General features: G+C 45.5%; 1 protein-coding gene across 13 annotated transcripts in view; it reads right to left on the reverse strand.

Moving 5' to 3' along the window:
• Positions 1 to 1,976: 1,976 nt before the first annotated feature.
• NACA (nascent polypeptide associated complex subunit alpha) overlaps positions 1,977 to 27,738 on the reverse strand; it is a 38,141-nt gene continuing 12,379 nt past the window's right edge. For 7 of the 13 annotated variants that reach the window (XM_029594841.1, XM_029594840.1, XM_029594843.1 and 4 more), the window contains 6 exons: positions 17,351 to 17,436; positions 16,914 to 16,991; positions 16,077 to 16,223; positions 15,695 to 15,823; positions 2,628 to 2,750; positions 1,977 to 2,116 (listed from right to left, as the gene is read on the reverse strand). In XM_029594841.1, coding sequence (XP_029450701.1) covers positions 2,102 to 2,116; positions 2,628 to 2,750; positions 15,695 to 15,823; positions 16,077 to 16,223; positions 16,914 to 16,991; positions 17,351 to 17,436 — 578 coding nt within the window. In that variant the 3' untranslated portion in view covers positions 1,977 to 2,101. Of the gene's footprint in view, positions 2,117 to 2,627; positions 2,751 to 15,694; positions 15,824 to 16,076; positions 16,224 to 16,913; positions 16,992 to 17,350; positions 17,437 to 20,551; positions 20,894 to 27,738 lie in introns of all 13 variants that reach the window. The other 6 variants (XM_029594837.1, XM_029594836.1, XM_029594835.1 and 3 more) reach the window with 1 other exon arrangement.

Below are 27,738 nucleotides of genomic sequence, written 5' to 3' on the forward strand. Positions count from 1 at the left end.
GGCTGAGATGAAAAAGGAGCATCCTGCCATGTTGAGGCACGTTGCATGTGGTTGTGTCCACCGCATGGGACTCAAGACGCTGTTTATGGGCGTCCACCTGACTCATGCATCACTGTCACTTGCACCGATGCAGATTTATTTTGAGAGGACGTTTTGGCCTCTAAGCACTACCCTGATCATTCTGGGGTTTGGCTTTGATAGTGTTGGGGTGCTTTTTTTCTTTTTTTTGCTTGTGCTGCACTGTTTATTTTGGGCCTTCTGAAGCAGCTCTCTTTTGCTGGATTGGATGTTGAGGCTTGGGGCTCGGTGATTAATGAACTGAATGTCAGGGTGAAGGTGCGTAAATTACTACCTACATGGAAGATCCTGCTTCTGTCTCCCGCAGCCTTGCAATCTTTTCGGCCCTCTTGTCTTCTGGCCCATGAGGACATATGGTTGCAGTCCTTATACATAGCCTGATCGTGCTCCGGGCCCAGTCATAACAATAATTATGTCCGTTTGTTGTGGACATGATGTGCCCTCAGGAACAATATTTAAACCCCGGGGCTCTGACATTTTCAAGAAGTAAAAGTGCTGTTTGGCTCTCTACGACCTGGTGTGAGAAGATTTGCATCTGCTGTGAGACACAGGAAAAAAGCAACCGAAGACAGACAACTGTGTGGGAATGTCCGTGCATGGGCAGAGCGTCAAGCTCTTCTATACTGAGATGGTTCCGAGCTGCACACCGGATGACGTCACACCCAAGACACCATGGCTGATTCACTCGCTTATCGATGGAAAACATCTATTGTTTTCACATATTCATCCCAGAATAACTAATCCTGGTTTAAAATGTAGTTTCCTAGTTTCTAAGAAATAGAACTGAATTAAAAATGCAAAACTGAATACTGGAATAGTTAACACTTGCTATAGAAGGCGTTGTGCGAGAACAGTGGTCTTTTCCACAAAAAACACACTATCTTGTCGTCATCAACAGATGGGGCTTGTAGTGCTTCACTACTTTGCTAATATATAGCACTGGGAGACAGGTAGAGTATTTCAGGAGAATACTTGATGTCGTATTTCATCTCCCCAAAGAGAGAGAAGCAAGAAAGAACACAAGCTTTACGGTGTAAGTTGGTCCAGTCCCTAAATATCATACTACAGAATGAGATGTAGTACAGAGCCCAAACTTTATTACATGTCCAGGTACAGTTATGGCACGTTTGTATTTTGTCTATGGCTACATTGCTTTCATGCAGCAAAAGCCATCTTGTTTTCTTCTTTCTTCCTAAGGAAAATGCTATTTCCTCATCCTTACTGCAGCCTACAATGAAATACCAGTCCTTTGAAGGTTAATAGATTTTCTAATATAAATGAGGGACTGGATTTAGTACTCTCCCTGTGGAAGAACTCCCACAGTATGCTCAGTAACAGCATCACTCAGTGCAAGACTTTCCTCTCCCTCTGATTTCTGACTGCTCACATTCATCATCTTTTTCTAATTAAAAAGCTGTAGCTCAATCAGCCTGCACTGGCCAAAAGTAGCTTGCACTGCTGCACCTGAAAGGGTCATTCCTTACAACCACCCTTTGTTCAATATTTGCCAAAAGCCAGCTCCAGCTGAGGGGCTTTGCTTTCCATTCTTACATTTCAGCAACTTGCAAACCTTTACCAAAACACTAGATCTATCACCATGACAGAACATTTTCCACTAAACTAAATGACCAGATGCTGTCTAAAGAACTTCCCAGTGTTTCAGGTTCTAGTAAAAAAAAAAAAAAAAAAAAAAGACCAGTCTTGTGTGTGTGTTTGTCAGAGGAGGGGGACAAACTACTGGATAGCTCAGTGGAGTGGTCATCAGTTCAGATCGGCAGTGACCAAATGTAATTGGTATCCGGAAAACTTTTGGCAGCCTGTGTGGATAGCAGTCTCTGTATAATTCCCAGTGGACGGGTGTCCACACCAGCTTTTTTTTTTTTTTAAAAACACAAGTCTTTCACCAACAATAAGCCACAACTTTATTCATCAATAGAAATAGTACAAACCCCAATTTCAGCTGCTTCAACCTCTCCAACACTTCAAAAAAAAAAAATTAAAATAAAGATCTCACTTTTGATGTTTACATCGTTAACTCCTGGAAAAGAAACAGAAAAACATGTTAAGGTACAGTCTACTCTTTAAATACAGATTGAGCAGTTAATTCAAAAAGTTAAATTGTGCCATGCTCCCAAGAGCAAATAGTGCTGTATACACCCTCAAAAAAGAGAAAGTGTAAAATGTGATTTTTTGATTTTACAGTTTTGACTGCTAGTGCCCTAGCCATTCTGTAACATTCTGCAACATTATCAGCACCAGATGAGAACATACATTTGCCTGGAGAACATTAACAGCTTCTATTATGGAAAGAGAACCTTTTCCCAATTTAATCATCATATATATATTTCCCAATCTGAAAAAGAACAGATCCCACATGGGATCTGTTCTGTTTACTGACAGCATTGATAATATAAATGGACTCTCACTTTTATTAGCACAATGAAATCAGCATTTTGCTGTTCATAGTGCAACCCTTCAGTTGTGGAAAGGCAGCAGACAAGTGTTTCACTGGGCTTACACTAAGCAGGAGAGCACATATCCCCACTTACCATAATCGCATTTACTATGTCATTACTGTTGTTCTTCAGTGCACGGACAGCTTTCGCCCTGGACACGTTAGCTTGAGACATCACCAGTTCAATGTCCTTCACCTCCACACCAGTCTCATCAACCTACACCAGACAGTGAGGAGAGAATAAATACAGGGTTCATCTTGTCACCAAAATCATGAAGATGTCAAATGTAGTGATGTACTGTGCTGAAAAACGGGACCCTCTTCTGTGACAAACAGATCACCATATCTATTTATTGGAGAAATTACTTACCTGATAATTTCGTTTTCCTTAGTGTAGACAGATGGATTCAGGACCAATGGGTATAGTGTGCTCCTGACATCAGCACCAGTACATATACCCGTGCAGGAAGCTCTGCTCTTCAGTATTCTCCTCACAAAGCAATTGTGGATATATGTGTGCCTGGATAATTTGATTAACTTGGTTAACTTTGTTTAACTTGAACAACTTGAGAAACGTGATCAACTTGAACTGGTTGACGTGGACTATAGCTGGACACCGCCAGTGCCCTCAACCGAGAAATGCCGACACCTGGTAACTATGGGTGTCCTAGCTGAAGGAAAGCGTAGCTTACCCGTGTTTGTCCTGTTCTCGGGAATTGACACCCGAGGTTTTCGTGCTTAGCGGCAGCCGTGGGCGGGATACTGAATCCATCTGTCTACAATAAGGAAAACGAAATTATCAGGTAAGTAATTTCTCAGTTTCCTTGCGTGTAGCAGATGGATTCAGGACCAATGGGATGTACAAAAGCTACTCCCGAACCAGGTGGGAGGCTGCCCGTGGCCCACTTAGTACTGCCCTTGCGAATGCTGTGTCCTCTCGAGCTTGGACATCCAGGCGGTAGAACCTGGCAAAGGTGTGAATGGAGGAACATGTCGCCGCCCTGACAGATCTCGGTGGGTGACAGCATCTTTGTTTCTGCCCAGGACACTGCCTGGGCTCTAGTGGAATGGAATAAAACAAGGAGTAGCCGAAAGTCCTTCAGAAAATCTTTATTAATTGCCCGACTCTAGGCCTGAGTTTCGCCCATCAAAGGGCTGCTTCAGGGGCTATAAAAAGATAATAAACAAACAATAAATGATATAGTCAATTTTATAAATATTAAAACGAAAACTAGGAAATAATTAAGATTAATATTAATTAAAAACAGACGCAATTATACTTCTACTATTACATCCAGGTTGCGTAGTAATAGATGAGTAAAACAATTTTTGGCAAGCAAAACAAAAGGAGGTCTAAAAATATACAAATAAAATTACAGCAAGGTAAAAACACAAGCGACCTTAATACTATCAACAAGGGATGTAACAGCCAATTAATTAAAAAGTTCTTAAAAACCTTTCATACAATGGTAAAAATCGGAAACATACCTGAATGGAATCTATGCACTGGAGAGGAGGCGATTTAGACAAAATACTATTACAGCAAGAACAAAAATTGATTTATGATTTTAAAACTGTCACCACATGGTCTAAATTTAGATATTGATTTTTCTGTTTTTCTATAACACTGTTATTCTTTTTTTTAAGTATCCATTTTTAATTCATGTTTTTAGGTTGCTCCTATCATGGAGTTCATCACAGAATAATTTTTTTCCTCCCTTTTAAAAATATTGGTTTTAATTTTTTATAGCTATTTTTACTCTCACTCTTTATGCTTTATGGATAGATCAATATGTGATATGATGGGCTGTTATGAAGATTCATGAAGAGTAAATGAAAGTATGGTGATAGATGGGTGTAATATAAGTGAGTCTTCGCCCTCTACTCATTGATTGACATCCCTTTCACAACACAAAAACATTTTTTTTGTTTCACCCAGACATTGTTTTTGGTTAGTATCTATATTTATTTATTTATTATCTATTTTAGGTGGTTTGTGACACCTTTTGATTTTTTATTATGTGGATTAAATGATATTTTAAGTTCCAATTATAATAAGATTTCAGATTTACATTACTTTATATAGAATTGTTGTTCAAGAATGGAATATTTTTTGCGATGTCATAGATTGTTATAAGTGTAAGTAGATGATTGACAAGTATGTTAGCGAGACTCCACCCGTCACTAGTTGATTGACATCTTTTCATCAAACTTCCCCCTTTATCAAATTTAATTTTTACTTTTATATTCAGCCTGATTAGTGTTATAGTTTATTCATTCAGCAGCTTTCTTATTACAAATGTTCAAGACATTTTGGATATCGTTGGTTTTTTGCTCCGCCCACTCATAGCTGATTGACAACACCTTTTGGCGCCAAACAAGTTTAAAAGGTACTCTCTCTCGCCGACCTCTTTCTTTTGCTAAGTTTTTGTAGACAGACGCATTGTAAGTATTCTAAGTTGGTCTGTTTTAGCAAATCTCTAGGTAATTTATTACAACGTTGTTGTTGCACTGATTATTTCTTTTACATTATTTTTCCGGCACAGCACTTTATCATTGCCGTTTTCGCATCAATTTTTGACAGCGGCTTACTAGTAGTTGACATAAGCACTTTTCTGCGGCTTATTAGGAGTCGATATAAGCACTTTTTTGCGGTTTTTTATATAAGCATTTTGGCACATCACTTAATTTGCATTGCCGCTTTTTTATCATTTTTTGACAACAGCTTATTAGTAGTTGATATAAGCACTTTTTTGTGGTTCTCCATACAATAAGAATTTTGGCTTAATAATGTTGTTTGCACACTGTCACTCAGGACCCGGTAGAAAATAAAAATGCCATTTATTCACAAACACCCTATCTTTCACTGGTCACTGTGGACACAGCAGAAAATAAGAAATGCCACATCACTGATTCCAACTTATACTCTTGTGGACACAGATTTGCCATTAAGTTAGAGGATATTTATTACTAACTCAGATCTCGGCATCAAAGTAAGAGTAATTGTGACATCGCGGCTAGATAAAGATTGTTTTGAGTATTATGATTCATTTAGTATCTGCAGTTTTACATTTTTTTTTTATAGAAGCTCAAAAATGAGCAGTTTCGCTGAGTTCTAAAAATGATTTAATACATCGTTTTCATCAATATTATGTTTCGTGTATGGATGCCCATATTTTATAAAAAAATGTATTATTCTAAATGAAGGTATAACACCAAGAACGCTGTTCACTTAACAACGTTAGTTACTTATTTTGGTTTTTATATATATGGATTTTTTTAGTCATATTCTGAAGTCGTTTTAACCACAATCGTGAATTTTCCGATTGTTGGATGAATACACAATATCTGCGCAGTCCAATGAACAGGGCAAACCTGTGAGCCCAGTGATGGTATCTATGCGAGGTAACTGATTTATTATTTTGCTCATTTTTAACATTTTTTAATCACCATTCCCCCTCTTTTTAATTACCACCAATAATATTTTTATACTAATAATATTCTTTAGTTAAGTCTGTGATGGATTCCAATGGATCGAGCACACCTATGAACATGCCAATTTAGATTCCATTCAGGTATGTTTCCGATTTTTACCATTGTATGAAAGGTTTTTAAGAACTTTTTAATTAATTGGCTGTTACATCCCTTGTTGATAGTATTAAGGTCGCTTGTGTTTTTACCTTGCTGTAATTTTATTTGTATATTTTTAGTCCTCTGTTTTGCTTGCCAAAAAATTGTTTTACTCATCTATTACTACGCAACCTGGATGTAATAGTAGAAGTATAATTGCGTCTGTTTTTAATTAATATTAATCTTAATTATTTCCTAGTTTTCGTTTTAATATTTATAAAATTGACTATATCATTTATTATTTATTGTTCATTATTTATTGTTTATCATCTTTTTATAGCCCCTGAAGCAGGCATTTGATGGGCGAAACTCAGGCCTAGAGTCGGGCAATTAATAAAGATTTTCTGAAGGACTTTCGGCTACTCCTTGTTTTATTCCTCACGGCTTTGTTAGACCGTCTTCCTCTTTGTTTTTTGGGCCCACCTCTAGTGGAATGGGCCTTGACTTGTAGAGGTGGAGGCTTGCCTGCCTCTATCTAGGCCGCCTTGATTACTTCTTTGATCCAGCGGGCTATTGTTGCCCGCGAGGCCACTTCCCCTTGTTTCTTCCCACTGTGAAGGACGAATAGGTGGTCCGTCTTTCGTATGGGCTCCGACCTTTCTAGGTATCGGACCGAGCCCTTATGCTCGTCTGGGGATGGCAGCGAGATGGTTTGGTTTAGATGGAAGTGAGAAACCACATTTGGGAAGAAGGAAAGGACCGTGCGTAGCTGTATGGATCCCAGTGTGAACCTGAGGAACGATTCTCAGCAGGATAGTGCTTGAAGTTCGGAGATGCAACAGGCCGAACATATTGCTACTAGGATTGCCGTCTTCAAAGTTAGGATTCGCAGAGGCAGACCTCGGCCAGGTCTGAAGGAGGCTCCCGCTAGGAAATCTAGTACTAGATTGAGGTTCCATAGGGGTACCGGCCACTTTAGGGGTAGTCTAATCTGCTTGACCCCTCAGGAAGCGGGAGACGTCCAGATGAGATGCTAGGCTGGTACCTTTCACTTTGGCTCGAAAGCAGGCCAGAGCGGCCACCTGAACCTTGGAGTTGACAGACAACCCCTTCTGTAATCAGTCCTGCAGAATTTCCAGGATCGTGGGAATTTTGACTGTTCGCGGAAGGATGTTGCGGTCTTCGCACCAAGCTTTGAACTTGCATGCTCGGAGCAAGGTGTCGATCACTGCCCTCAAGTATCTGCTCTTCTTCAGGCATGTCCTCTCAAAGGTCAGACTGTAAGAATCGAGTTGGGTCTTCGTGGAGGATCAGGCCTTGCTGGAGCAGATCCCTGTGTGGAGGTAGAGAGCACACCATCACGAGTCTTCGCATGTCTGCGTATCACGGCCTTCTTGGCCAGACCGGGGCCACTAGAAGTACTAGCCCCCTGTGGTGCTCTATCTTGCGGATGATCCTGCCCAGCAGTGGCCACAGGGGGAAGGCGTATAGCAGGTCCTCCTGTGGCCAGGTTTGGACAAGGGCATCGATCCCTTGGGATTGTGGTTCTCGTCTGCGACTGAAGAAGTTGGGAACTTGGGCGTTGGACCAGGTTGCCAGGAGATTTACTATCAACTGGAAGGCTGTGGTCGACAGCTTCCATTCCCCTGGGTCTAGAACTTTCTCTCCTGAGGTAGTTCGCAGTGACATTGTCTTTTCCCACGATGTGGGCAGCTGAGATCCCTTGTAGGTTTGCTTCCGCCCACACCATTAGAGGATCTATTTCCAGGGACACGTTGGCTTTTGGTTCCTCCCTGGCGGTTGATGTAGGCAACTGTCGTGGCGTTGTCTGACATGACTGACCGATTTGGCCTGGAGTCTGTGTCTGAACCGTATGCAGGCTAGTCTGACCGCCCGGGCTTCCAGTCCGTTGATGTTCCATCCTGACTTTTCCTTGTCCCGTTGCCCCTGGGCAGTCAGTTCCTGGCAGTGGGCTCCCCACCCTCGTAGGCTCACATTCGTAGTGAGCAAGATCCAGGTCAGTGGGGATAGCCTTACTCCCTTGTTCAGATGGTCTTCTTGTAGCCACCATTGGAGATGGTTCCGCACCTCCTCCGGGAGCTGCAGGCGAATGGAGTAGTCCTGGGACATCGGGTTCCGTGACAGTAGAGAGCGCTATAGCGGTTGCACGTGAGCTCTTGCCCATGGGTCCACTTCCAGGGCTGATGTCATGAGGCTGAGTACTTGGAGGTAGTTCCATACCTTGGGGTGAAGACTTGTTAGCAGGTTTCGCAATTGGTTCGTCAGTTTTCTTCTCCTCGTAGGGGGAAGAATGACCTTGTCTTGTCTGGTGTCGAACTGGACTCCCAGGTATTCTAGGGATTGGGAGGGCTGTAGGCAGCTCTTGCTTGTGTTGACAACCCACCCGAGCTTCTCCAGTAGAGCCTTGACTCTGGTGGTCACCTGATGACTTTCCTTTGGAGACTTTGCCCTGATCAGCCAATCGCCCAGAAATGGGTGTACAAGGATTCCCTCTTTCCTCAGTGTCACCGCTACTCCCACCATAATTTTGGTGAATGTCCGAGGGGCTGTGGCGAGCCCGAAGGGTAGTGCTTGGAACTGGTAGTGGTGGTCCAGGATTGTGAAGCGCAGGAAGCACTGATGCTCGTGATGGACCGGGATGTGCAGGTATGCTTCTGACAGGTCCAAGGATGTAAGGAATTCCCCCAGCTGTATTGCCCTTATTATCGAGCGCATGGTTTCCATGCGGAAGTGTGGTACCCTCAGGGAGCGGTTGACCGACTTGAGGTCCAGGATGGTCTGGAACTTTCCCTCTTTCTTGGGGACGATAAGATAGATGGAATAGTGCCCAGTATTTTGATGTTGCATCGGCGAGTAATTTGTCCAGTGTGGTTTCCACTGCAGTCCTCTTGGAGGCTGCGTGGCAAGGAGATTTCAGGAACTTGTTCGGAGGGATGTTGTGGAAGTCCAGATAGTATCCCTCTCGAATGATGGTTAGGACCCACTTGTCAGTTATCATCTCGACCCATCTTTGGTAGAATAGGGCAAGCCTGCCCCCTATGGCTTCTTCTTGTGGATGGGTCGGCTGGGACCTGTGCCAGAGCTGGCTTCCCTCTTGTTGTGTTTGTTCTGAAAGGACTGGACCCTGCCTGCGGGGCGAGGGGCTTGATATGTACTCTTGTAAGGTCTGAAACGCTGTGATCCTCTGCCCCTAGGTAAATCGGGGAGAGGGGTGTTGGCTTCTTTTGTTCTTGTCCTCCGGTAGCCAAGGTACTGAAGATTCGCCCCATTTGTCGGCTAACTTCTCCAGTTTGCTTCCGAACAGGAGGGCTCCTTTAAAGGGCATTCGCATGAGTTTCGTCTTGGAGGTCGTGTCGGCTGACCAATTTCGGAGCCAGAGTTGCCTTCTGGCTGCCACTATGGATGAGACGCCCCTGGCTGAGGTGTGGACCAGGTCAGAGGTCGCATTCCGTGAGGAAGGATACCACTGGTTTTAGTGCTTCGCCAGGCGTGGCGGCGTTCCTGGTCATGGATAAGCAGGCACGTGTTACCACGGCACAGCAGGCAGCAATCTGCAGTGTCATAGCTGATACGTCGAATGACTGATTAAGGATGGATTCCAGACGTCTGTCCTAGGCATCCTTGAGTGCTGCTCCTTCCTTAACCGGGATGGTAGTGTGCTTTGTTACCGCGCAGACCATGGCGTCGACTTTGGGGAACACTAGTAGACCTTTGGCTGAGGGTTCCAGTGGATATAGGGCTTCCAGGGCCTGCCTCCCTTTGAAACTGGTCTCTGAGGCATCCCATTCCAAGTTGATCAGCTGTTGTATGGTTTTCAGCAAGGGGAAATGGAGGGAGGCCTGACTGAGCCCTTCTAAGAAAGGGTTAGTCTTTGATTCCTCTGTGGCATTTGTGCCTGGAATGGTGAGCTCCTTCAAGCTGAGAGCCACAAGATCTGGTATCTCTTCTTTGGAGAAGAAATGTCTCATGGTTCGATAAGGTTCTGCTCCTGGAGGTATTTCCCCTTCCTCCAGGGGGTCTTGATCCTCGTCAGAGGTGTCCGTGTCCCTATGGTAAGGCTTTTGGCCGGGGGGGGGGGAGAACATGTCACTGGAAGGCCTGGAGGCAAGGGTCCTCTGGTGGCAGATGTGTCTGTGCCATCGGTGGCAGTTGCATGTGGACAAGGTGTGTAGACCCTTAAAGAATTCTACCCAGGAGAAGGATCCTGGGCCTAGATTAAAGGTTGCTGCGTTCCCCAGGGATCCCGTTTGGGGGAGGGTCGTGCTGGGGATAGAGAGGTCCAGGGTATTAATCGGTGGATCCGGATTCCTCTATTGGCTGGGGAGTCCTTGTCCAGGTTCTCCCAGGGCCTCCTTGCACTGTAGGCACAGAGCTGTGGCCTCCTCGTGCTGCGCCGCTCTTATGTGGTGGGCTGGGCAGAGGGCTTGTGCCTTGGTTTTGTGTGTGTAGGTCGTTAAAACCCCAGTCTGTGCGTTTAATGTGTGCACCGGGAGGTCTAGAACGGGTAGATGTGAATCAGTTATTTACTCTTTCGGATAATAGAAAGACTAGGGGGCACTCCATGAAGTTAGCATGTGGCACATTTAAAACTAATCGGAGAAAGTTCTTTACTCAACGCACAATTAAACTCTGGAATGTGTTGCCAGAGGATGTAGTTAGTGCAGTTAGTATAGTCGTGTTTAAAAAAGGATTGGATAAGTTCTTGGAGGAGAAGTCCATTACCTGCTATTAAGTTGACTTAGAGAATAGCCACTGTTATTACTAGCAACAGTAACATGGAATAGACAGTTTTTGGGTACTTGCCAGGTTCTTATGGCCTGGATTGGCCACTGTTAGAAACAGGATGCTGGGCTTGATGGACCCTTGGTCTGACCCAGTATGGCATGTTCTTATGTTATGTTCAGAGTAGTTAAATCACAAGCAGATTGTGATAAATTGCAGGAAGACCTTGTGAGACTGGAAAATTGGGCATCCAAATGGCAGATGAAATTTAATGTGGATAAGTGCAAGGTGATGCATATAGGGAAAAATAACCCATGCTATAATTACACAATGTTGGGTTCCATATTAGGTGCTACAACCCAAGAAAGATCTAGGCATCATAGTGGATAACACATTGAAATTGTTGGTTCAGTGTGCTGCAGCAGCCACAGAAGAACAAGAGTATCCACTCCTCCCAACCCGTGGTCTCTCCGACGACTGAAAAACCAGGGCACCTTTGCATTTGTCTGAATTGCCATCAGGTCGAGGTGTGGAACCCCCCCCAACGATAAGTGATCAGCCGGAAAGCTGCGTCAGACAATTCCCACTCACTGGGATCTAGATGCTGGCGGCTGAGAGTCTGCCTGCACATTGTCCACCCCGGCTATGTGCAAGGCCACCAACCAGACTAGATGTCGCTCTGCCCACGTCATGAGCCTTTCGGCCTCCCAGGCCATCGACCAGCTCCTGGTTCCCCCTTGGCGGTTGATGTAGGCTACCGTCGTCGCATTGTCTGACAAGACTCGCACCGCACACTGGGCTACCAGAGGGAGAAAAACACGCAATGCCAGGCGTACCGCTCTGGTTTCCAATCGATTGATTGACCACGTCGCCTGATAACTTGTCCAATGACCCTGAGCGGATTGTGACTGGCAAACTGCTCCCCAACCAGTGAGGCTGGCATCCGTCGTGACTATTACCCACTGCAGCTCCTCCAGGTCCATCCCCTGTAACAAGTGGGCCGGAATCAACCAATCGAGACTGGACCTGGCTGGTTCCATCAGTGGCAAAGGCAGGTGAAACTCCTCCGATTTCAGATCCCACCGAGAAAGCAATGCGCGTTGTAATGGTCTCATATGTGTCCACGCCCAGGGAACCACCTCCAGAGTAGACACCATGGAACCAAGTACCTGCAAATAATCCCATACTATGGGCAGGGATAAGGACATGAGCAGATGGATCTGCACCACTAACTTGAGCCTCCTCTCCCGCATGAGGAAGACCTTGCCTACCGAAGCGTGCTCCCAGGAAGTTGAGAACCTGAGATGGTACCAACTGGCTCTTGGCAAAGTTGACCACCCAACCAAGGGACTGGAGCTGGAGTAGAACCTTGCTCACTGCTTCCCGACAGAGGCTCTCCGATTTGGCCTGGATGAGCCTATCATCCAGGTATGGGTGAACCAAGATCCCCTCCCGCCAAAGGGCCGCTGCTATGACTACCATTACCTTGGTGAAGACCCGAGGCGCTGTTGCTAAGCCGAAGGGAAGAGCTTGGAACTGATAATGCTCCCCCAGGACCATGAACCGGAGAAACCACTGATGGCGCTCGCGTATCCCAATGTGAAGATACGCCTCGGTCAAGTCCAAAAAAGGCCAAATATTCTCCTGAGTGGACAGCCGCAATGACAGACCGTAGAGTCTCCATGCGAAAATCGGGAAACCTGAAGTGCTCGGTTGACTGCCTTGAGATCCAATATTGGCCGGAAGGACCCCTCCTTCTTCGGGACTACGAAATAGATGGAGTACCAGCCGGCCCTGCGCTCCTCTGGAGGGACCGGAACAATAGCCCCCAGGGATTTCAAGTGACTCAGGGTTTGCTCAACTACCTCTTGCTTGGCCAGAGAGCCGGCGGAAGAAATCAGAAAAAGATCCCTTAACGGGCGGGCAAAATCCAACTCGTAACTGTGGGCGATGATATTGAGGACCCACTGGTCCAACTTTATCCTGACCCACTCCTCGAGAAACAGGGAGAGATGACCTCCCACCACTGGAACCGGGGAGAGGGTCAGAACACATTCATTGGGACTGCTTACCTCCGGTGGCCCCTTGAGAGCCTCCCTCCCGAAATGGCCTCCGACCACGAAAGGAAGTAGGCCAAGACTGAACCCTCTGAATCTGTTGTCAGGCGGGAAAAGCGGGCGGCCGTGACTGCCGAAATCTGCGCTGTCCTCGGAAATGGTAACGTGCTGCCCCAAAGGGCCTGGAAGACTTAGGTTTGTCTTCTGGCAATTTATACACCTTATTCTCCCCAAGAGATTTAATAAGGGCATCAAATTCCTCCCCAAACAGTTTTCCCTTAAAAGGAAGATTGCCCAACTGAGTTTTGGAAGAAACGTCTGCGGACCAGTTCCTGAGCCAGAGAAGCAGTCTAGCCAAAACTGCAGTGGCCATGTTGCGTGAAGATGCCCACAACAGATCATATAATGCATCCGTTGTGTAAGCTACCGCGGACTCCATCCTAGTCGCCTGATCTGCTTCCTCTGGCAGCAACACCTGTGATGTGAACATTTGCTGGACCCACCCGAGAGTCGCTCGCTACATGAGGCTACTGCAGACCGCCGCTCTAACACAGAGCACTGACACCTCAAAAATGCGCTTGAGGAGGCCTTCTAGCCACCTATCCTGTAAGTCCTTAAGAGCCGTCACTCCCGTAACAGGAATCGTGGTCCGCTTGGTGACTGCAGTAACCGGCGTGTCCACCTTGGGAATCCTGAGGATATCCAAGGCTTCCTCGGGTAAAGGGTAGAGTTTGTCCATCGCCCGTCCCACCCGCAGGGTCGCGTACGGAGATTCCCACTCCCGAGTGACCAACTGCTTAAGCATTGGGTGGAAAGGAAAAGTTTGGGGCAGGGCACACAGCCCCGAGAGTACTGGTTTCCCCTTAACTGTATCACCTGTTCATACCCGGAGAGCTAAAACCTGATGAAAAGACAGTCCTTATCTATATCACTTTACATACCCGGAGAGCTAAAACTTGATTAAGAGTCAGACGTCATCTTTATCACTTTACATACTCTTTCTGATTGTGTACCCAGTATCACCTATGCATACCCTGAATGTACATAGTTTTTTGTTCCCTGCTTCAGTTTACCTTGTTCATGAATGTTCTCCTTTAAGTTATATGTCAACTTGTTATAATGTATTACGCCCTGAAGCGACAGTTCAGTTCCATGTAAACTGGTGCGATATGTATTGTATACAGGAATATCGGTATAGAAAAAATAAAAATAAATAACTAACTGATTCCTCCACTTCCAGTTCCTCCAGGACATAGGGGATCAAGGGATCCAACTCCTCCTGGCGAAACAGCCGAGAAACCCGAGGGTCGTCCCCTCTACTGGAGCGGACTCATCAACACTCCCATCTAGGTTTTGGAGGAGAGGATCCAGAAAAGATCCCAAGGGAGCAGGATCCGGAGCTCCCCCAGGGGCCGAAAGGGCATCCAGAGACGTGTCCTGCTGCGCAATCTTAGCGGGAGGGGGCTGCTCATCCTGATGAGCTTCCGCCTCCAAAAAAGCCCTACGCGTAAGTAAAATAAATTTTGAAGAAAAAACTGACTGGCCTTTTAAGGGATCAGATAGGTGAGGGGGGGGGGGGGGGGAGAGGACCGGGCTCCCCGAGGGGGTCGGACCCCGGATCGTGAGGTCGAACGGGACTCAGGCTGGGAGGAGAAATTGGAGAACCTCTCCCCCAGTCAGCAGGCAGGGCTCCGACAAAATGGCCGGTGACGGACCAGATCGCCGTTCTGCGCCTAGAGGCAAAATGGGCACAAAATCACCCCTAGGACGAGGGGTGTGGAACCATGGTCTAGGAAGTAAAGGGAGGGTTCACGATTGAGATGCCTGGGAGGGTGGTGCTCTGGTTGGTGGGGAGTCCATGGAGACTTAGGGGAGAGAGGTGCAGGGGAGGCGAGTAAGTCAGGGCAAGTTTATTAATTTTGCGAGATCTGTGAGAGGTGTTTCAGGGATGGGGAAATGGGCTAGGTGATGTGGTGAGGTCAAGATCAGGTGTAGGAGGGTGGGAAGCATAGGGGGCAGCACAAAGGGGCGCACTTAGGGGCAGGCCCCTTTGTTGCTCTCCTTCGGCAAGCTGCGCCTACGGCTTACCGGCACGGCCTTTAATCGATTTGTCCCTCGGCGCGTCTGACGTGAAGGTAGGTGGAGTCTTGGGTTGGTTCGAGCCAGTTGGAGCAGTGGGGACCCGAGATGGGGCCTGGTTGGCAGGCTGGACGGCTCCTCGTGGTAATGAAGTGGAGCAGGGCCGATCGGTGGCCTCCGAAGTGCTCGGGTGTGCATTGGGCGCGAGAAAGGGAGGATGAGCTCATCGGTGCGGACTTTAATATTTGGTTGTCATGTGTACAATCCCAGTGGGGATAGCTATAAACACTTAAAATGTTTCTAAAAATTCAAGTAAAAATGGATTCCTTAAAAGCTGTTGCATAGCCCACCTACCTATTGCTTAGCCAATACCTTTTGAACTACAGACAGAAAATGGTCACTTATCTAGTGTCAGGCTGATTATAGAGATGTACAGCCTCAGAGTTGCTATGCAAAAAGTACACATCCTGTCTCTCCCTCTTTAAGGTTTCAAAGACAATATTAAGTTCATTTGCCCAGTATTGCGAAAGAAGCCTTCTAAAAAGGCCAATGCAATCACTGCTGCAGATTACAAAACATCCCACCTTTCCTTTAAGGTTCAAGTGCATCACTCCCCTATGAAGAGGCCTGAACATGCAGGCCCCGACACTGGCTCTCTCCAACTGCAATACCTGTGTGGGGAAAGATGTAAGTTTTTTTAAGTTTCTCATACCTCTTCCTCTTCGCTTTCCTCCTGCACTGTTGGAGTCTGGGTATTTTCCTGAATATTTGAGACAGCTTCCCCTTGCACCTTGAATTTCTCAGCAGCTGCCAGCTGAGCCTGCTGGGAGAGATCTTCAATCTATTGGCAGGAAAGAGGGATGGGTGAAAAAGTAGTAACAGAACTGGAAAGCAATCCTTGCCAAAAAATTATTGAAGTACAGGTATGGGGAGAGGGGGCAGGAAATACAAAATGAACAGATGTTAGGAAGGAAATTATGGTACAGCCAATGAGTTGTCAATTCAAGGCTGCTCAGTGTATGGGTGCAGTCCCACCATTTCCCCTGCCCTCATCCCCTTCCCATAATAGATTCTGCTGATGAGATCTTGCTCACTTTAGCTTCCCCAAAGACGATGTAAGTGTCTGATGCTGGGCTCTTATACACGTCGGGTTTTGTGATCACAAAAAGGATGTTCTTGGATTTTCGGATTGTAACTCTGGTTACTCCTGTGACCTGGCGAAGCCCCAGTTTGGACATTGCCTTTAGGAAAAAAAAAAAAGAAAGAAATTGACAACTCCATTCCCCAACAAACAGACCTGAGGCTCTATTTTAATAAGCCATTGTACTACCATCCTCAACCCAACCTTCTGGCATCAGTGTAGGTGTTGTATTACTGTTTTTGCTGCACCCAAATTAGACACTATTTTAAAGGACAGGTAAACAAATTAATGGGATAGGATGCCTTCCGACTAGTTAATATTTGTGTCAAGTCTCCAAAACTTCTCCATCCATATGCGTTCCTGATGCAGACTTCAGTACAGCAGTGAACAATGGGAGAATTAAGATCTCACACACTCAGTTGTGGAGGCTGCTCTGACCCAATTGTCAGAGAAAGTTTTCAGACCAAGTAGTCAAGGATTTCCAAGATTATGGAGTTTTGGTCTGTCCATGGGCAATTACTGCAGAAGTCACCCAAAGTTCCTCAGTACACCCTTAGATGCCCAGAGCAGGACAGACACTTTCTATAGGATGAAAGACTGCAGAGTGTCTTCACCAGATATCACATACAAAGCAGAGCATCAAATGTTAAAGTGGTTGTCAAGGGTCAAAGGTCAGACATAGCTGCCACACCTTGCCCAAGTTAACCAACTGCTATTTCTATACATTGTGTCAGTGCAGCTGTCACCTACATGACAAGCACGGGTAACCTCAGATGGTCTGGATATTTACCTTCCGAGCCTTCTTCTCACTTCTGCTCTGTTTTGCTTTGCTGACTGGTTCTTCGTCTATTTCAGCTGCTGCTGCAAGCTGTTAAAAAAAAAAAAAAAATAAGTAAATAAAACCATTAAGTTCCCTTTCAGCATTCCCAAGTATGAAACACAATAAGTGCATTTTTCAGTTTTGCAGATAAATTCTTCCTTACAGCTCATACACCATGTGTCACCTGTACCCAGGGCAAAAAAATCTGATGAAACATGGCAAGTAGCATTCAATAAACATCACTTCAATGCATAGGAAAATTACCAGCCTACCATGGATCAGTTTCTAATAAATCTGTCAGAAGTCTTGGGCTCTGCACAAATTAACCATGCATTAGATCCCAGATTTTCACACAGAGGAAAGGGTAATTGAGCCCTTTTGAGGGTGAGATACTAGGAGAGACCCACCTGGGCTTGTTGTGTTGATGCATGTGTTGAGTCCTGTTCTTCCAGCTCTGGTACTGATTCATCGCTGTCCGATTCTGTTCCAGAGCCTGGCAAGACAGACAAACAAACATTTCAAATGTGTACCTCATGAAGGAATGCTGACCATATAAATTACCAAGCAAAGGTAGCACTATGACCTATGAAAGGATACATATGTTCTGACTTTATAAACCGTTTTCACATGCAAAGGAACTCTGGATAAAAACTGGGTTATGCAAAGATGGCCACCACCAATGACTACCTACCCCAACACAAAAGGCATACAGATGTACACAAAACAGGATTGACAAACTAACTTTTCAGAAACCCCTGGACTGCTGAAACACAAGCCTAAGCCAGAGGAAGGTACCAGTGCCAAAAGAAGGGAGGGAAGTCCTGTCAACTCATCTTTGAAGACAAGATAATTCCCTTCACTACCTTCAACCTTCAGGTCTGATGGGTACAACTGCTGCCTGTTTACTGCTCACATACGGGCCTAATACAGTACAGTGCGCGCCGGAGCGCACTGTTAACCCGCCATTGGACGCACGTTTTTGATGCACTAGCATTACCCCTTATTCAGTAGGGGGCCGAAACCACGCTTCCAATCCCCCAAACCTAATAGCGCCCGCAACATGCAAATGCATGTTGATGGCCCTATTAGGTATTCCCGCGCGATTCAGAAAATATCATGGTGATATTAAGTCGGAGGTCCCGAAGGGTAAAAAAAAAAAAAAAAATTTGGCCCGCGGCTGTCGGGTTGAAAACTGGACCCTCAATTTTGCCGGCGTCCGGTTTCCAAGCCCGTGGCTGTCAGGCTCGAGAACCGATGCCGGCAAAATTGAGCGTTGGCTGTCAAACCCGCTGGCAGCCGCCGCTCCAGTCCAAAATGAGGCGCTAGGGACGTGCTAGTGTCCCTAGCATCTCCTTTTCCCTGTTTTTACCGCCGGGCCTCATTTAAATACAGAATCGCGCGCACAGGAGAGTGGCCTGTGCACCCACTCTCCCGCGGACTTTACTGTATCGGCCCAATAATAAGTGAGGGCAAAAAGAGGGAGGAAGCAATACAAAGGGAAACTAAACCATTCAGGATTTCCCTGACAAAGCTCAAATACTATGCTAGAAAGCTTGCTTTCCCTGAAAGCACTCAGACAGTACTCAAAGAAACCTGGATCACAGCAAGAAAATTAGTTCCCTTTTTCACCTTCTCGCAAGCCCTGCCAAACCGACCTCTCGCTGTCTAATCATGTCAGCTTGTACAGAAAATAAAGTGTACAAAAATGAAGGATTTCAACCCCCAAATAAAACTATATTACCAGAAGATTAGAAAACAGTCACACTTCAGTAACTAAAAAAAAAAAAAAAAAAAAAAAAAAAAAAGGAAACTTTTAAGCTTATTTCAATGCTGAAGTTACACAATTCCTTTAAACACTCTGGCATGAGGCATGATGTTGGGCAAGAAATTAATTTGGTCTCAACCAATTTGGCAATTCTTATTCTAGTCTCCCTCCTTGCCTAGATCCTACAGAACAGTAAGGATGTAAATCCACTAGAACAGGACAATGCTAAATTCTGCAAAAATACAGGTGTGCTGCGACCTCAGGAATGCCATGTTGCTCAGCCCCATACTGCATGTCTTTTTTTACTGAAATTCAGCAATAAATATGCAAGTGCAGGACTATGCAAGGTCACAGAGGATCATATAGCTGTAACAAGACTTCTGCCACTCAAGTTTAAGACAGACAGAACAAACCAACATGTGCGGTATCAAACACAAACAAGACATCCTCCAACACTCATGCCAGACAAAAAGACAAGATCACAGACCAGAACCATGCTTCGGGGCTGTAACTAGTTGGCTCCTAGTTAGTGAAAAGGGGTGCATCAAGAGCGGAGGTATTTTCTTTCCAATGCAAACTGTGTGCACACACACACGTCACCTAAAACAAAAGCCAAGCAGCACAGTAATACCAAGTGATCACAGCATGCACATTCCTCAGAAGTTTGTAGGTGCATGTGGATATGCCTATATGCAATAAGATGGTCTCTGGGCAGCTGTAGGTAAGAGGACCATAAAGTCCAGTGCTTATCTGCAACTGGTATATGCAAGCTACTTCCAGGGCACTATGAGATTTTGATCCAGTGCCAGTTTCCCCAATTGCCCCATTCTACCAAAGCAGTAAAAGGGTCAGAAGGTACTGAGATGAGAACAAGAACTTCAGGACCAGATCCAAATCTCAGGTAGTACATTCCAAGGACACAGAAAACACACATAAAAGCACATAATGATTTTCAAGTCTTACACTTTGGAGGACAATAAACTATTCATTGTTTTGCATGCTAGGTGTGTTTTAAGAAAAAACAAGACAGGTGAAATACTGAGACCAGTGCAAGCTGAGCTGATCACAGTGCCCTGCCATTGCTTAACATTTACCTGGTGATTTCCATAAACATTAGTGAAACACCAATATTATATAGCAAATTGTCCAGTGATCAATGAACCAAATATTATATAAATCACATATCTAAGATTTTATCTGTTCAATGTATCAAAAAATTACCTTCATACCTTATAATATAAAAAAATATTAAATATAATAAATGCTTTGGACCTTCATACCACCCCACGATTTACAAGCTGTGAGTTTTGCTTGTGTTTTCACGGCTCGGGGGTCATCTTTAATCATTGGTCCTTTTTAAAAATGCTTATTTAAGTTTGCAGTCTTTTTTTATGAAAGATGGACTCTGGATCCCAAACCAAAGGGGAAGTATTACTTTTATACTTTAAGTAATCTTTCATTAAAAAAAAAAAAAAAAGACTGCAAACTTAAATAAGCGTTTTTAAAAAGGACCAATGATTAAAGATGACCCCGAGCCGTGAAAACACAAGCAAAACTCACAGCTTATAAACCGCAGGGTGGTATGAAGGTCCAAAGCATTTATTATAAAATATTTTTTTTATATTAAGGTATGAAGGTAATTTTTTGATATATTGAACAGATAAAATCTTCGATACAATGTGTTTTATAAGATTTCCATAAACATCCATGCTCTATATGCATTAGGAAAACAGGAGATTATAGTGGAAACAAGACTATGTATAATCAAGAGTGGGGGTTAGTACTCTGGGGCCAGGCCCTCTGGCTCACACACCATGCACACAGCAAACATGAAGGCAAATACCCTTGTCATTCTTCATCACTGCCTCCTTGGCAGGGGGAGCCATGGCCTTGTGAGGGGGCCCAGCTGGTTTGGGAGATGATATATCCACAAGAACTGGCTGGAAGGGAATTTCTTCCATAGGCACCTCTGGAGGAATCAGAGGCGGCAGGTCATCGTCTTCAGCGGCAGCAGGGATCAGGGAATTAGTTAGAGAAGAGGGTGGTGCTTCAGAAGTCGCATGAGATGGAAATGAGGGTGGAGAGAAAGCAGCAGAAGATGCAGGGCAGGGAGTTAGCTCTTTAGCTGGCAATAGAGTTCCCAAAGGATGAACAGGCTCAGGAGAGGCAGGCAAAGCCGGATTAGCTGGAATAGGGGAAGAAGAAGAAATAGAAGTTGTTTGGTTTGGAAGTAAATCAGCTTCAGATGAAACAGTGCTTGAAGAGTATATTTCATTCGCAGTGATGGGCATAGCACAGCTGGGCACTTGAGCTACAGGGGGCTTTACTGCAAACTGCAACTTTAGGAGCATCAGTTGCAGCATTCAGTGATGTTAGATTCACAGGTAAGGGTGGAACTCCTGCATCATCAGGCAGCTGACAAATTGCAACAGTATTCTCTGACCCAGCCACTGCTGTGATGGAAACAATTGAAAGCAACCCTGGGGATATCAGAGGTGGGGGAAGTTAGAGCAGCAGGAACAGTAAACACTGCAGGAGCTGCTAGAGTGGCAGAGACCATAGGAACTGCTGCAACCAGAGCAATAGGCACCACTGGAGGCACAGGGACCTGTGTGGCAAGGGCCATAGGAGCAACAGGGATATTTCCCACTGAGGTAACTGGAACTCCCTGCAAGAGGGGATTGAACAGTGAGAGATCTAGTATATTCTGCACAGCTGCAGAAACATGGTATATATCTAGTGTTGGGTATTCAGGATCTTGGCTTTGGGGCTCTCATCTACATCCAAGGCAATGACAGCAGATTCCTCTCCAGCAGGCAATGAAAATAAATGAGTATGAGAGGCAGGGGGAATGAGTGACGTATGGAGTAGAGCAGGGCATTCTGGTATATTTTGTGATGTCAGCTGAAGTACTAGATTAGAAGTAAGCAATGGGATATGAGCAGGAGAAGGTGCCAAGTTTTCCTGGTCAACAGCATTATCAGATACCAAGTCAGCTTTTAAGACAGTACAAACAGACAGAGCTTCAAACCACCAAAACCCCCCCCCCAAAAAAAACACACACAGATCAAGTATTACAAAAAAAGAAAAGAAAAACAAGAGGTGAAGAAAAATGAATCATACCTATGCAATTAACTGACAAAGTCTACTCTACTTAGAAAGCATCAAAACTTAAACTATAGTCAGTGTACAATGGCATCATGTAGTAGCCAGACTCATGATGCATGCATACTGGACTGCAGAGCGAGCCAAAGTCTTTGGCCCTAGCCAAGGTCTATTACTGTGATAGCTGAGCTAGACAAAAGAAGGGAAAAATGGGGGGAACCCAAGTAGCTGTAAATGAAGGATTGTGGTGATGGTACCATAGCCAGTAGAGACTGGTTCTGACTGAGCTGAAAGCCCAAAGGAGGAGGAAGAAGAGGAAAGCAGCAAGCAAATGCCCTTCTTCCACCAAACCTTCACTCCCTGAAGGTCACTGCACTGCCAAAACTTTGCTGGAGCAAGAAATTTCTTGCATTTTCTACTGATGAAGAGTGTTCAACAAAGTGATCAAATTATAGCCTACACCCATCTCCAGGAAGACTTGAACATCACAGTCTCAACTGTCATTGCAAAGTACCATTAGTGAGAGACAGGGAGTTACGGATAAGTCAGCACACTTGGAGTACCTGAAGCCAGTGCCAAAGGAGCAGACACAGGGTCCGTAGGTGCCACTGGAGCAGCAGCAGGAGGAGATGGAACAGGAGCGAGAGTAAGTCAGAGAAATCACCTCATCAGCAAAGCTAAATAAAGTAACCAAAATATTGCCTTGTTCTGGCATTAAGATCTCTGCACATGAGAGACCACTTAATATTATTGCTCTCTTAAGGTGGCTAAATTAATTGAACAGGCATTGGCTAGTCTGCTTAAGTGTATAATGAAAGAACAGAATTGTATAATGGAAGAACGGAACCCTAGCGAATCCAGATTCAGGGAAGCTTATAATAGAGAAACCAATTGGGACTAAGATAGGGGAAAAGAAACCATGGTGGTTCTTCAATCTTTCCACTGCCTTCAATATCATGAACCACGATATTTTATTAAACCTTCTTTGGATCTTTGGGATTGGAGGCAGTGCTTTGCATTATTTTATTTACAGACTTTTTTTTTATACTGCCTGTATCAGAAAAACTGTGCTAAGAAGTTTACAACAAGATATAAAATATAATATAATACAAAACATAAAAAAATTATACTGTATATAAAACACAAGAGCTAAGATGTGCTAACATGTCCACCCACACCTTTACTAGAAGCTTAATTTAAAATGTTATCAAAGAAATGGGTTGATAGGAACCTGCTAGTGTAGAGTCTTTCCCTAATTTGGGAATAACAGTTAAAGCTGTGTTGGAATAGAGGGGAATAGTCCCTTCAGCGTCAAGGCCTTGAAGCACAAGCCCAAAGATTCAACCACCTTAGCCACTAGAGTTTTGTAAAATTCTGCACTAAAACTATCCGGGCCTGGGGCCTTACACAGCTGGGCCCTATTAATTCCTTGTACCAACTCCTCTCGGGTAAGTGAGGCATTCAATGTAACTAGGTACTCTGAAGTGAATCTTGGAATGTTTACGCGACACAGAAAAGATGCAGTTTTCTAGGTCACAACCCTGAGAAGTATAAAACTCCTTATAAAAACTCTTCCATTATACATATGTCAAGGCCAGAACTGCAAAGATTCCCCCTTCTGGTCTCTCAGTATGGCTCTATGCTTAGGCCCACTATTGATTCTAATGAGACTGGACATTAGCTTCTCAGGCTTATCCACAAACTGGTACAGTTTGTACTTGTAATACCCAATACTCTGGACGCCCTTTGAGCAATGAGTGGCCATAAATCATTCACAAGCAGAATTAGTTTTGTTCCGTGCTAAGTGTCATTTGCCCTTATATAACTGCTTTTCTAAGCTCAGTAGATAAAAAAATAAAAAAAATAAGGGGGGGGAACTGAATGCTAAACAGTATAGGATAAAAAAAAAAACAAAAACAAAACCCCTTACCCTCTCAGGACCACCTTGGCCATTTCCCCAAAAAACAATGGGCTCATACAGATGTCGCCAATTCTTCGGTTTAGAAAAACCCCAAATTATTCATACCCAAACCAGTGCATAACCAGATATAACTATCTGATCTATTCCTGTTTCTAGGACCTTAGTAAGATATCCAGATGAAATCATGAGGTAATCAATTCTGGAGAGTGAAACGTGAGCAAAACTCAGACATCCAGCAACTGAAGGGACTCTTAACAAAAATGGGATTCCCTTTGCTAGGGAGAGTTGCTCCTGAGATGACTAGATTATGCACATAACTAAAATTCCCCCCCAAAGAGTGCAATGTAAGGCATAGAGGCAGAGCGTGCTGCGGCTGAAAGGAAGGCCCTGCTAAGAAGTCCAATACTAGTTTGAGGTTCCATAGGGGTACCAGCCACTTTAAGTGTGGGCGGAGGTGTTTTAACTCCTTTTAGTAAACGGACCAAGTCCGGATGGGTCGACAGGTGGCCTCAGTTCACCTTGCCTCTGAAACAGGAGAGCCACCACCTGGACCTTAAAGGAGTTGAGGGACAGTCCTTTGTTCAGGCCGTCCTGTAAGAATTCCAGAATCATGGGGATCTTAATCGACCGAGGAGAGAGCTTGTGTTCCTCGCACCAGGCCTCAAATATTCTCTAGCTCCGCACGTATGTCAAGGATGTCTAGAACTTCCGCACATAGAGCAAGTTGGCAATTACTGCAGCTGAATACCCATGCTTTAGCAGGCAAGCCCTCTCAAGGGTCAGACCGTAAGACAAAACCAAGTTGGATCCTCATGAAGGATTGGACCTTGTTGGAGAAAGCTCCCTGTGCGGAGGGAGATATAGGAGGTTCTCCACCAGAAGCCTCCACATGTCTATACGCCATGGGCATCTAGGCCAATCCAGGGCCACCAGAAGGACTAATCCTCTGTGGCGCTCAAACTTGCGAATGATTTTACTTAGAGGCCACGGAGGGAAGACGTACAATAAGTCCTCCTCTGGCCAGGTCTGGGCCAGGGAGTTGATCCCTTCTGCAACTGAAGAATCAGGGAACCTTCGCATTTTGGGATGTGGCCAGTAGGTCGATGAATGGGCAGCCCCAGCAATCTGGTCAACAACACCCATTCTCCTGGACTCATACTCTCCCTGTTGAGAAAGTCTGCTCTGACGTTGTCTTTTCCATGCAATGTGGGAGGCCGAGATCCCTTGTAGATTTAACTCTGCCCATTCCATAAGGGAGTCTATTTCTATAGACACACTTGGTGGCTTTTGGTTCCTCCCTGGTGGTTGATGTAGGCTACCACTGTTGTGTTGTCTAATATTATGCGGACTGCCTGGCCCTGGAGTCTGTGGCTGAATTGTAGGCAAGCTAATCTGATAGCTCGGGCTTCCAGGTGATTATATTCCAGCGTGTCTTCCTTGGTCCATCACCCCTTGGGTTGTCAATTCCTAACAGTTAGCTCCCCACCCTCAGAGGCTTGCGTCTGTCGTGAGGACTAGCCAGTTTGGTGAGGACAAGCTTATACCTTTGCTTAGGTGAACTTCCTGTATTCACCACTGGAGCCAAGAACATACTTCCATCGGTAGCTGGAGGTGAACTGAGTAGTCTTGCGACAGCGAGTTCCAACGTGACAGCAGGGAGCGTTCGAGAGCACATGCGGCCACTCCCCCATGGCACTACCTCTATGGTTGAAGCCATCAGGCAGAGGACCTGGAGATAGCTCCACACCCTGGGGCGCATTGTGTTAGTCAACCAGCGCACTTGGCCCATCAGCTTCCTTATCCTCAAGGGGGGGGGGGGGGGGGGGGGGGGGAGGAAGATTCTGTCCTGCTTGGTGTCTAACCGACTCCCAGGTACTCTAAGAACTGGGAGGGCTTGAGGCTGCTCTTGTCCATGTTCACAACCCAAGCAAGTTCCTGAAGCAGGAAATTGACCCTGCTGGTCACCTGGAGGCTCTCTTCCAATGACTTCACTAGAATCAGCCAGTCGTCTAGGTAAGGGTGCACCAGGATCCCCTTCTTTCCTCAGAGCCGCCACCACCACCACCACAATTTAGGAGAATGTTCTGGGGCAGTTGCCAGGCTGAAGGGCAACACCCAGAGCTGGTAATGGCAGCCCAGTACCGCAGTGTAGGAAATGCTGGTGGTCCTAGCGGATTGGAATATGAAGGTAGGCCTCCAAGAGGTCCAGGGAGGTTAACAACTCTCCCAGTTGTTTGGGCATTATGATTGAGCTAAGAGTTGCCATGAGGAGTGAATTTTATCCGCAGATGACGATTGACGTGCTTGAGATCCAGAATGGGGCGAAAGGAACCCTCCTTCTTGGTACGATGAAATAGACGGAATAATGCCCTGTATTTTCCTAGGATGTAAGTACTGGAGTTATAGCTGTCAAACTGAGGAGCCTTACCAACATAGATTCCACTGCCAGTTTCTTGTGATAAGGAGACATAATGAACATGTCAGAGTGATGCTGCAAAATTAGCGCGTATCCTTCTCTTATGATGTCCAGTACCCATTTGTCTGTCGTGATCTCGACCCACCGCTGATAGAAAAGGGATAGTCGGACCCCTATCTCCTTGTCCCATGGACGAGTTGGCCAAATTTCAGTGGGGAGTTAGAGTGAAACCTGAGCCCGACCCAGCTCCTCTTTTTGGTTGATGGCTCCAAAAGGACTGAGACCTTCCTGAAGGTACAGATGTATGAAATGGCGAGTTTATATAGGGCCGAAAATGCTGGGAGCTCTGGTCTGACCCCTCATAGGCAAAGGGCGCCGCAACCTCTTTCTTATCTTCTGGTAGCTGCAGCACTGGAGATTCACCCCATTTACTGGCCAACTTTTCCAATTCGCTTCTGAATAGGAGGGATCCCTTAAAGGCATCTTTGAGAGGTTTGCCTTAGTGATCACGTTCACTGACCAGCTTCAGTCATAGTTGCCTTCTGGCCACCACAACTGAGACTACTCCTCTGGCCAAGATATGCACTAGGTCAGAGCTTGCATCTGCTAGGAATGCTGCAGCGGGCTCCACTGCTTCGCCGGATTGCATCCCTGAACTACCTGCCTCTCTCTCAAGAGAAGCAGACATGAGCGAGCCACCAGAGCACAACAGGAAGCGATCTGTATAGTCATTGCTGTCACGTCAAAGGCTTACTTAAGGATGGACCTCAGCCGCCTATCGTGCGTGTCCTTCAAGGCCGCTCCTCCCTCTACTGGGATAGTAGTTTGCTTCAAAACAGTGCAGACCAGGGTTGTCCACTTTGGGGAAACACAGGCATTCTTTGGCCTCTGGGTCCAGAGGGTACAGGGCCTCCAATGCCCAGCCTCTTTTCAAGCTGGCTTCCGGGGCAACCCATTCCAGGTCAATTAACTCCTGGATGGCTTCCAGCATCAGGAAATAGCAAGAGGCTTTCTGTACAGACACCAGAATGGTGTTCTTTGGCTCAGATTTAGGGTCCATACTGGGAACTCCCAGAATCTTCAGGGTCTGGGAAACCAGTGTCAGCAAGTCATCTCTGTGGAAAAACCGTAACATGGTCCGGTATGGTTCCAAGCCTGGCGCTAACCTTTAAAAAGGAGCTAGAGCAGCTTTTAAACTAGAACAAAGGGGAAAGCAGACAGTCGCTCAGCAGCGCATGGTTCAGAGAGAGGTATCTTCAAAGGATACTAAAAATGCATTAGAATTAGGGCATCCCGACACTGAGGTTCCAATAAGAAAAGTAGTCCAAGTGCCTGTAACTAAAAACTCACCTGAGCTAAAAATTCTAAATTGTCCCTATCAATTATAAAACCAGAATGAAAATACAAACAAAAAACAAACTTTGAAATGTTTGTATGCTAATGCTAGAAGTCTAAGAAGTAAGATGGGAGAATTAGAATGAATAGCAGTGAATGATGACATAGACTTAATTGGCATCTCAGAGACATGGTGGAAGGAGGACAACCAATGGGACAGTGCTATACAAATTATATCGCATTGACAGAGAGG

Source organism: Rhinatrema bivittatum, chromosome 3, assembly GCF_901001135.1.
Source record: "Rhinatrema bivittatum chromosome 3, aRhiBiv1.1, whole genome shotgun sequence".
Lineage (NCBI taxonomy): Eukaryota > Metazoa > Chordata > Amphibia > Gymnophiona > Rhinatrematidae > Rhinatrema > Rhinatrema bivittatum.